At 39.0% G+C, this 12125-nt stretch overlaps 1 protein-coding gene across 14 annotated transcripts in view; it reads left to right on the plus strand.

The window, feature by feature from the left end:
- The window catches only part of LOC124111374 (sodium bicarbonate cotransporter 3-like), a 152546-nt gene that overhangs the window by 93498 nt on the left and 46923 nt on the right, over positions 1-12125 (plus strand). For 12 of the 14 annotated variants that reach the window (XM_046471050.2, XM_046471058.2, XM_046471048.2 and 9 more), the window contains 2 exons: positions 3990-4118; positions 8912-8944. In XM_046471050.2, the coding sequence (XP_046327006.1) occupies positions 3990-4118; positions 8912-8944 (162 nt within the window). The other 2 variants (XM_046471059.2, XM_046471062.2) reach the window with 2 other exon arrangements.

The following is a 12125-nucleotide window of genomic DNA, read 5'->3' on the forward strand; positions in this document are numbered from 1 at the left end:
TGAATTAAAGCTCATGACAGGGCACATTGTGATGTACAGCTGTGACTGGGAGCTTGTGCGTTGCTAAATTTAAGGTCTTGCTGCATTTGTTTAGTTCTTTAGGGGTAGTTAGATACTCAAGTGGTTCAAGCATTCGCTCATCACGCCGACTACTTGGGTTTGATTTCCCACTAAAAGTGACATAAAACAACACTCGCTCACTTTGTCAGTTTATACTTTTAAGAAAGGAAAGACTTTCTTTATATTTTTCAGTTTTCTTCCCCGAGCTTGTGTAACATCACAGCTATTTTCTGTAGATTTTCAAGTTATTAGACTACTACTCGTCGAGCGTTCTAGACCGAAGAGAATCTTATGAGTCTCTGGCTTCAGACTAGTACATCTTTAGCATTTCTTCTAAAACACATGGGTTTGTGTACGTCGAAGGTCCAGGATAGCTCAAAGTTGTGTCCAGTTGTTCTAGGCTCACTGTTTTGCTCCGATTATGATCCTTGGTTTGTCTGCACCTCTTGATACAGTGGGTCACTCTAAACTGGTACTGTCTACAACCAGCAGTACTTCAGGCTGGGACATATCATAATGGAAATACTGTTCAGGGCCATAAATAAAAAAGATGCTGTGTCATCCCATTTACCCCTTTCCTCATATTTCACATTTTGATAGAACGCAGCAATACGTGGGCACATATGCAACATATGTTGAGTAGTGTGCTCTGCTGTATGATACGATCACCTATCACCTTTCCTCATATTTCACATTTTGATAGAACGCAGCAATACGTGGGCACATATGCAACATATGTTGAGTAGTGTGCTCTGCTGTATGATACGATCACCTATCACCTACTCACGGTGTTATTACTGACGCTTTGTCCATATTCCAGTCCACAATTCTCCAGCGATGCTATCTGTTGCTAGTCATGTGACATGCTGTCCTTACAAAGTGGCCTCAATTCTTCAGTAAAATACATTTGAGTCCAAACCAGGCAATCCAATAATTGACATCATGAGCAATTGGATTAAATGACATGCATCAACAAATCATGGAGTCTGACCACCCGATCCAGTTCATCGCCTAACCAGGATCTTCACAGAAGATATCTCAAAAGGAGTATCTGACAGTCAAAATCTTAAGCCAGTATTTTATTGAAATTTGGGGAGTACTCCATATCTAATACAACAAAGCCAAGTACTTAAATCTATTGCTTACAACCTGTGACTTTGCTCATTGTGGCATGGATGCCATGGATTGTTGAGCAGATGGCATGAAAGGCATGGATTGTTGCTCAAGCTATCAACCACTGGTTCGCCTGGCCATGAATAGAATATGTTCAGACTGTTGCGATCAAGTGTGAAAATTGCTTACTCGCTCACTTGCTTTAACCAACGTTCTCCAAAGACCCCAGGACCCCCGTAATTTTCAAACACTGATGGTGATGAGGTGGCGGGATAGTCTAACGGTTCGGCTGTCGCTGATGGATGGAGTCATGGGCAGAGTTGCATCCCTTTCGAGTGCTAGAAACTTATGATCAAATCCTGGTTTGCCCTGATTATGTTTCTACATTTGTCAGCAAAAGACCCCTGTTTGGGGATTTCACCGTAGCAGTAACAGGCTAAAACCTGCATCACTTTGGTCCTTCGTCCCATATCAAGCTGATACGACGTGAAATAACTAAATACTGTTCACCGCGGTGTAAAACCCAACTCACTCACTCACTCCAACTGTACACAACAAGCCACTTGTGACTATAGTGCTCCTTTAGAGTTGTGTTTATGCATACTTGGTGAAATACTGAAAATGAAATTCCACTCATTTCTTACCGCTTCAAATTGCTGCATGTTGAGAAGAAATACAAGATATATGTCAAACAAGTATTTGTATACATTACACAATTCAGGGATTTATCTAGACGTCCCCAGAGGCCAATATTCGTCTCCAAGTCTGAAGCAATATTCTCAAATTGAAATTTCATGTTTATATTGTTACAGTTAATGACTTTGTAGAGGTGATTAGTAGTTTATTGATAACAGGACAAATGAATAGGAAGAGGAATACATTGTTGTAGTGAATGCAATGTTGAAATGCTTTGGAATTGAAGAAACTTATTAGTTTTAGAGCCCAGATTTGCACGAAATAACGATTTCTTCCCAATTTGCTTGCCAAGCCGCCTAGTTTGGATTCTTGGATAAATCATTGCAGTTTGTTGGCAGCATGTAAAAATGATGAATTTGGAAATGTTTGTGATCAAGTCCATCTTCAGTCCGGTACAGCTGAAGTATTTCAAGGAGAAATATTTAACGAATGCATTAGGTTTGACATATGAACCTGGAACACATGTGAGCAGCCTTGCTGCTGGTATATGTTGCATAATTATCATATTTAGTCACACAGGATGAATTTGTGATTACAGATTCAATTTTGTTGTTTATAATGTGAATTGATTTCAGTGTTAACATGTATACATAGGTTTATCATGTTTATAGTGTTTTTCACCCTTACCATTTTGGATTTTTATAAAAAAAAAGTGATATTTAGCAATTATCAGTGTTTCAGTGACGTTTAGGTTACCAGTATGTATTGTAGAAGGAAAACATGAAATGACATGATAACTTTGATCAAGAAAATCAACTCAGGGCAAAGACATTTTGTAACATACCTACCTATTGATGCAAGTACCTATACAGTCAGCACACGTGTGTAACCCTGAAGAAAGAACAAATTGTAATTTGTATGTGGTACCTTTAGAATCAAGAATGAGAATATGGTATAATTCCTTTTAAATATTTAATATAATAGTAGAAAAACAAACGTTACGAAAACAAAACGTGTATTATGTTTTCACAACAATGTCTTCCTGAAACATTTGTTCTTGTTTTCAAGGAACATGGGGTATTAAGTTGACGCGATCATAGTGGTAGACATGACACTGTTGATATTGATATCCACAATGGTAAAGTTATTAATATATTTTCGTAATTATTCTTTTCAAAGTAATAGCTGTATGTTGTAATATTGTTTTATAATGAAGTAGATATGTGGAGACATGCAGAAATTGTTAAAATTGAAACCCACTACGTTGTGAGGGCTTTTGTCATTTTTAACCATTCTTCTCAGTGAGAGTTGCCTTCCTAATGGTAATATGTTTACTCCTGTAGCCTGACGTGTCAATTATTTACACTGTCCAAAACTTCTAATACATGCGTATCTCATTATATGGGAGGTTTCCTGCATAGCGATATGCTATAGGCCTGTCCCTGCCCCTCTCAACATAGACTAAAATCTAGTCTCTGAAATGAACATATCGTACATAAAAAAAACACTTATTCAGTTATCTTAATAAAAATATAATAAAAAGGAGCCCAGTGACTCTCTTCATTCCTGATATTGCAGTGATCTAGACTTGCCAAACATTATAGACTTGCATGGGCTGTATTTGATATATATTTGTATCAGGGTCTGTAAGACAGACTACTCTCAACAGGATGACCTCACTTAACGGAAATGGGTCAACGTTTCCCCCCCCCTGCAAAGCGATAGGCTCTAGGCCTGTCCCTGTCCCTGTCCCTCTTGACAGACAGACCTGCTTTACGGGTCAGTGTTTCACTTCAGCAAAATGCTGTATGGGGTCGGAGAGAGCTAAACTGGTACCCTACCCTTCACCTCCTTGCGGCTGCTGGCGAGTAGGGCAAGCGCTCTTGGGCAGGTAAACCAGTCTAGGACAGGGCATTTCTCCCTCTTATGATTGTTGCCGAATAACATAAACATGTTTAGTGTAATAATTTACAGCTAGGAATGTTTTAAGAAATATTTTCATAATTATTTATGTATTTCGTATGTACGCATATCATTATGCATATGTGAGACAAAGATAAACTTTCCTTTAAAATGTTGTTTATGTCCTTCCAACGATTACTCATCCCTATGCCCTCTTGCCAAACAAATAAAGCAATAAAAAAATGTTTTATTGTATTTGTGATTTTTTTGTGTTTCAGATCACAGAAAACAAGGGTCAGTGTACATCGGATTACAGTTACCACGACGACGTCATCGCCGTAGACATCACAAACACCATAAACGAGAACCCGGGGACCAGAGGGTGCCCAAAGATGACATCACTGATGGTGAGTCCTCTGGATTTGTTTCCTGATGAGGAAAAAACACTTCTTAATTTGAAACAGTTTGGAATTTGCAATTTCTTACAAGTTTGAGAATATTTCTGGTACACAGTTAAACCCTGTTAATCCACACTGTACTGCTCCCAGGCACATTGTCCGGATAAACGAACCTTGATAGGGAGTAATGTGCTTTGTTCACAACAGTAGTTGTTCAGAAAGCAGGATATTTGAATAAGAAAGTTTCACTGTTTTACAGTGGTATTGAAATGTGTGTTGACTTTGTTGAACAGGCTTTGATTTAACAGTAAATGCTATTCCATTTGAGTATTGAAGGACTCTATGAATGAGGGTTGAGTGCAAGGATTCTTCAGATATTGTTTGCATGAAAGGTGTATAGAGTTCATTAATCATTGAATGGGTGTTAGTTTAATGAGACAGGAAATGTATAATTCATCTCTTTATTTTACTGCAACAGTTTTGTCTGACACATGTATGGCTAGGCAGTGCATGGGCATCGATAGGTTCTTACTTTGTGTAGAATATTCACTGTGTTGCATCCAGGATGCTTGAGTGAGGGAATCAGCTCTGCAAAAACTGAAAAAAATCCCAAAATAATTTATGTTCTGGCATAATATGTCAAACAAGTGATAGCCACACCACGCCATGCCATGCCACAGAACACACAACACAACAGAAAACACATTGCACAACAGGACACACACTGCACAACAGGACACACACTGCACAACATGACACACACTGCACAACATGACACACACTGCACAACGGAACACACTGCACAACAGAACACACTGCACAACAGAACACACTGCACAACAGAACACACTGCACAACAGAACACACATTGCACAACAGGACACATTGCACAACAGGACACACTGCACAACATGACACACTGCACAACAGAACACACATTGCACAACAGGTCACATTGCACAACAGGACACATTGCACAACAGGACACACTGCACAACATGACACACTGCACAACAGAACACACTGCACAACAGAACACACATTGCACAACAGGACACATTGCACAACAGGACACACTGCACAACAGGACACACTGCACAACATGACACACTGCACAACAGAACACACATTGCACAACAGGTCACATTGCACAACAGGACACACTGCACAACAGGACACATTGCACAACAGAACACACATTGCACAACAGAACACACTGCACAACAGAACACACACTGCACAACAGAACACACATTGCACAACAGGACACATTGCACAACAGGTCACACATTGCACAACAGGTCACATTGCACAACAGGACACACATTGCACAACAGAACACACTGCACAACAGAACACACACTGCACAACAGAACACACATTGCACAACAGGACACATTGCACAACAGAACACACATTGCACAACAGGTCACATTGCACAACAGGACACACTGCACAACAGGACACATTGCACAACAGAACACACACTGCACAACAGAACACATTGCACAACAGAACACACAGCACAACAGAACACACACTGCACAACAGAACACACACTGCACAACAGAACACACACTGCACAACAGAACACACACTGCACAACAGAACACACATTGCACAACAGGACACATTGCACAACAGAACACACTGCACAACTGAACACACATTGCACAACAGAACACACATTGCACAACAGAACACACACTGCACAACAGAACACACATTGCACAACAGGACACACTGCACAACAGGACACATTGCACAACAGAACACACTGCACAACAGAACACATTGCACAACAGGACACATTGCACAACAGGACACATTGCACAACAGAACACACATTGCACAACAGAACACATTGCACAACAGAACACACAGCACAACAGAACACACACTGCACAACAGAACACACACTGCACAACAGAACACACACTGCACAACAGAACACACACTGCACAACAGAACACACACTGCACAACAGAACACACATTGCACAACAGGACACATTGCACAACAGAACACACATTGCACAACAGAACACATTGCACAACAGAACACACACTGCACAACAGAACACACACTGCACAACAGAACACACACTGCACAACAGAACACACACTGCACAACAGGACACATTACACAACAGAACACTGCACAACAGAACACTGCACAACAGAACATACACTGCACAACAGAACACTGCACAACAGAACACACTGCACAACAGAACATACACTGCACAACAGGACACACTGCACAACATAACACATTGCACAACAAAACACACTGCACAACAGAACACTGCACCACACCACACCACAACACAACACAACACAACACAACACAACACAACACAACACAGATAAAACAACACCATCCCAACATGTGTTTACCTGAGAGCCTCCCCAATGTTAACCACAGCCTGGATGCAACACTGCACTGGTATTTAGGTAGGGCATCACATGTTAGTAAGTGTCCTAGTGTGTCGAGGGGCTAGTCTCATGCATTGTGAGAAATTTATACCACAGTCTTGGACATTTTGATGTTGTAACTTTGGAAACTGTCCACAATATGCAACTAGTTGCCAAGGACTCACATTTTCATTGTTTTTTTTGTGTGTGTAAAATACATAACATTTCTCATGTATATGAGAAAAGTTACAGTTAAAGATAAATAAGATCTGAATAAGTCTGTTCCTTTTTGTAAATTTGTAAGATACCAAGTGACATATATGTAAGACTTCCAGTAGTTTATATAATGTAAGTTACAATTGTGTTGTCAAAATTAATAGATTTACACCTCAGTCGGCCTTTTAGAAGTAAATTCAGAGCTGAAGTGACATTGATTGGAATTTTGCACTGTCGGCAGCCCGCAGCATCGTACTTACTTAATCACAACACAGAATGGAACACTGGTTGGGGGGTTCAAATCATTTATAACACACACTGAACTCCATGGAGAAATGGCTAGGATTGATTTATGTACTTTATGATGTGAATTTCTTTTCATTAGACCAAAACAACCAAACAAATGATTTTATATTCTGAAAAGTGCAGGAAAATGTGTTATTTTCTCAGTTGTAATTTGTTTTTACACTGCATGAGATAGCCTTTGTATTTGGGACAGATAGATAGGTATGTCATGAAATAGAGTCGTGTTATTTTAAGTTTCGAAGTATATGATTTATGCAGGGATCTGTGAACATTCAGCTAATACTGAAGTCTTGTAAAAAGGAATATTATCCTTCAGATGATTCTTTTTGATGTCCAGATGTCAGAAGTTTTATCTATTTTGGGGGTCTTATGTCTGAGAATTTGTGAACCGGCATATCATCTGAATTAATTTGAGCAGATGTTTCTGTTTCAGTCAGCTATTTAGTAATTTAGATCAGGAAAAGGTGTTTTTTATATACTCCTGTTGGAAAAAAAAATCTTCACTTGATTGCCATTAACAAATAACTTTTTTTATGTATATGTGAATGGGAGAATTTTAGATAAAGGAGTTTATCTTGAATATCAAGAGTCAGGTGAGCTTCAGTAATTTCATGTCAAGATATTTTCAAATTTGTAGAATTTATCTGCTTCTTGATCTGTATGTTTCAGTGTAAGGAGTTTCTGCTAAGAGGTGTTATGCATTTAAAAGAAAGAGATAGATTTACATGTCTATTTTTGGGGTTTAATCCGCTGGATGTCAAAGTGTTTAAACCCTCTAGATAATTATTTTTTATTTTCTAAATGATCCGTTCTGTTTACTGAATAATTCCCTTATTTATGACATGACTGTTGATTACAGATGTGTTTAGATTCCGAAAGTTTGGAGTTTGACAGTTTCCTGATAATGATTGTATTATATGATGAAGGGTCTCATATCATATCAGTCCACATTTTTGACGATATAGAATTATATTACAGCCCTATTCCTAATCTGAGTCCCAAACTTCTGTAAATAGTACAGATTTATCCTCCAAACATCAAACCTCCCAAAATACCCAAGAAATCACAGAAGAATCTTTGAGGCATGTTTCTATAAGGGACATGACTATACACTGCTAATTGAGGCACCTTAGAAATGCTGCAAATCTGCACATCCTGGCACAGTAAAGGGACACAACTCCACTTTGCAAATTGAGGTGCCTTAGATAATTTGGCCATCCTGTTCAAACTGGGCCTAGAAAATTGGCTACATGATTTTATCCATCAGTGATGCCTTGACTGCTAGGCTATCCCTACACCTGATCACTATTGATCAGTGGGGGTCCTTGATTCAGTGGATAGTGCGTATGCCTGGTGGTCGAAATCTCTGTCCGTGTCTTACCAAATGACTTGAAAGATGGTACGAGTTGTTACCTTGCCTAGACAGTGGTGCTGGGCATTAAGACTAAGAGGACAAAGCAAGGACTTGTCAGCTCGGAGTTGATATACTGTCGGTTGGTAGTTTGAGACCATGCTGCATCATTCCAAAAGCCGCAACCTAACATGCACATGATTCGAACCGACCCAAAACCTGTGAACCCTGTTTCTAGCAATATTCCAGTCGTGTCATGGCAGGGGACACCAAAAAGGGCTCAACTCGGTACAAAATGTATGGTCATATTGCTGCTGGTGAAAACACTCAAACAATCCCTTTGTATTCTCCACTTTGCAATTATGGAACACCTGAGACCAAAATATTCAAATAGCCTCAACTGTATATCTGTTTTTAAGTAGTAAATGGAACTTTGGCATCCAGGGGGTTAACACTGCTGGTCAGTTATCATTTTACTGAATGAGCTTTACTTTTCTTTCATTTGTGAAAAGAACCTGATGTTGAAAATGACATTACAAAGTCAGGTAATTGATGCACGTAAACGATTCTAGATTTGTCTTCATATGCTGTTGTGACAGTGGCGTTAAATAGCACAGAGCTTGTGTTAGTAGTAGTTAACCCTTTGAGGACTGTAATTCATTGCACAGTGGGCACACAGGGTATTAGGGGTTAATGTAAGTATTGCCGCTTAGCAAGTATTAAAAAAAGTTTTTGATGGTCCTTTATTGCAAAATGAATTTCTCATTTCGAACAAAATATATATGTGACAGTTGTTTTGCCGAAATTGAAAGAAAATGCTTGAAGAAGTTTAAGATGGAAGAGAACTGAGCAATTTTTAGGCTTTGTGTTTTAGTGATGTGATGTTGGAAATATGATGAATTATTAATTGTTTGAAAAGATATATCTGTAACCAAATGATGATAAAATTTGGCTCATTATCAAAGAAATTAATGCAAGTCGGCTTGCCTATCTAGGAACTGAAAGGGTTGTTAGACTATTGGCTGTGTTTGGTCGTTATTGCTGCAATAGAGAGACTTGTCAGTGTTTTAACCCATATATATTTATTTTCTATACCTTGTCCTGAGTGTGCATGGTTTTTTTCTTCAAATTTTCAAATAGTTTAACATCATCAATCAACAGTGTTGTGTTTTCAATACTTCACATTTAATTGTTGTTTGTTGATTTTTTCTCATAAATGTGTGAGTCTGTCATCCATATATAATGTATGGTTCACCTTCAACTTGTTGTCTTCAAGGGGAGTTAACTCTAGCATTGTCTGTCACATTCACCCAACCCTAACACACAATGTAGAACTTTGATTTCTTTGACAACGATTTTGCTTTTTGTGTTCATTCTGTTATGTTCATCAAAACAAGTGATCATTTAGCATTGGTTTGTTTGAGAGAATCTTGAATAGCATCTGGAAACTGAAAACCTGAAAAACTGATAGTTCTTGTATTCCTTCAGGATTTCCTAAATGTTTAACTTGGCCATTATCCAATACTTGTAAAATGAGGATTGGATGATCAAAATGTGTATTCTTTTTGGACTTTTGATGAAAATATTTTGCTGCTCTTTACAGCTTTTTCCACAATCCTGTAATTATGGGTTTGAATCACAGATTCTCCCTTATTTTCTCAAATCTTTCTTCTTGCGCCAATTAGGGCTTTCCTCACACATTAAGCTGATATGCTGGGATTTAACCAAATACTCATTAAAGCAGCTTTGAACTCTTTCACTTACATTTAAGGAGCTCTGATCTTATTGAGTATGTGCAAACCCTGACTGCAGACGAGGTCTCCAAGTCTCAGCATCCGGTTTGCCTGCTCCAACCTTGATAAAGTTCAGCATTATTGCTTATCACAGCTTAAAGTCACTTTCAGCCACTAAATATTTAACACATGCCTATGGTAGTGCTCTCTCAAGGATCCTCTTGGTAACTTACAGCAACAACAGATATGTTTGTGAAGCTGTATGATGAGGGATTTGAGAAAGAAAATGCAGTAACACAACGCTTACATAATGTAACAGCTTAATCACACAGTTGCTTTTTTAATGACTTTGTGGATTTGTTGAAATTGTGGATAAACAATTCTGTAAACATCCGTAATTGATTAGATCATATTTCTAATAAAATGTTTCAATTTATTAAGGCATTGAAAACATTTTCCCAAACGATTATGTTTATTGAAAAAAATATTCAATAATTAATGTTCAATTTTCTGAAATGTCAGATACCATTGCTAACACATATATTGCGTACCATTTTGAAACCCGTGGAGTAGAATTATGTGATTGTGTTCTGCGAATACATGTGTTTCCCTTCATTTTAGGTGCCACCATAACAGTGTGCTGCTGTTGTTTCAACATGCGGTGTCCCGTTATTCAATTTGTTTGTAATATTTTGTTCACAGCTTTGCTGAGAAAAGTTTCATTTGGTATGAGTAGTATCACCCAATGTTGTGTGTTAGTTTGTATTATTTCTTTTCTTTTATGTTGAGTTTTAAACAACATTAATGGGGGATAATGAAGAAAATGCATTTGAATATTTTGATAGGAATTGATCAATAACCCCATTAGCAGAAAGAATCATCTCATTAAGACAGCATCAACACTTCACAGGTTTGTATACACTATGTTCCACCATCATCATCAACCGACCCGTGAAGATCCGGGATAGAATAGGTCTTCAGCAACAAAAGGTGACTTTGCTTGTCGTAAGAGGTGACTAATGGGATCGGGTGGTCAGGCTTGCTGACTTGGTTGATGCATGTCATCGATCCTGTATTCTGTGGATGGATGCTCATGATATGTATGTGTTTACACAGGTGAACTTACTGTATACATACCTGTCAAGTGATTGTGTTCACGGCAGATGGAGGAACACAGTCTATACATACCTGTCAAGTGATTGTTTTCAGCGCAGATGGAGGAACGTAGTCTATACATACCTGTCAGGTGATTGTGTTCAGCGCAGATGGAGGAACGTAGTCTATACATACCTGTCAGGTGATTGTGTTCACGGCAGATGGAGGAACACAGTCTATACATACCTGTCAAGTGATTGTGTTCACGGCAGATGGAGGAACACAGTCTATACATACCTGTCAAGTGATTGTGTTCACGGCAGATGGAGGAACACAGTCTATACATACCTGTCAAGTGATTGTGTTCACGGCAGATGGAGGAACACAGTCTATACATACCTGTCAAGTGATTGTGTTCACGGCAGATGGAGGAACGTAGTCTATACATACCTGTCAAGTGATTGTGTTCACGGCAGATGGAGGAACGTAGTCTATACATACCTGTCAAGTGATTGTGTTCACGGCAGATGGAGGAACACAGTCTATACATACCTGTCAGGTGATTGTGTTCACGGCAGATGGAGGAACGCAGTCTATACATACCTGTCAAGTGATTGTGTTCACGGCAGATGGAGGAACGTAGTCTATACATACCTGTCAAGTGATTGTGTTCACGGCAGATGGAGGAACGTAGTCTATACATACCTGTCAAGTGATTGTGTTCACGGCAGATGGAGGAACGTAGTCTATACATACCTGTCAGGTGATTGTGTTCACGGCAGATGGAGGAACGCAGTCTATACATACCTGTCAGGTGATTGTGTTCACGGCAGATAGGGGAACGTAGTGTATACATACCTGTCAGGTGATTGTGTTCACGGCAGATGGAGGAACACAG

The sequence above is a fragment of the Haliotis rufescens genome, unplaced genomic scaffold, assembly GCF_023055435.1.
Source record: "Haliotis rufescens isolate VD_foot unplaced genomic scaffold, xgHalRufe1.0.p SCAF_4, whole genome shotgun sequence".
Lineage (NCBI taxonomy): Eukaryota > Metazoa > Mollusca > Gastropoda > Lepetellida > Haliotidae > Haliotis > Haliotis rufescens.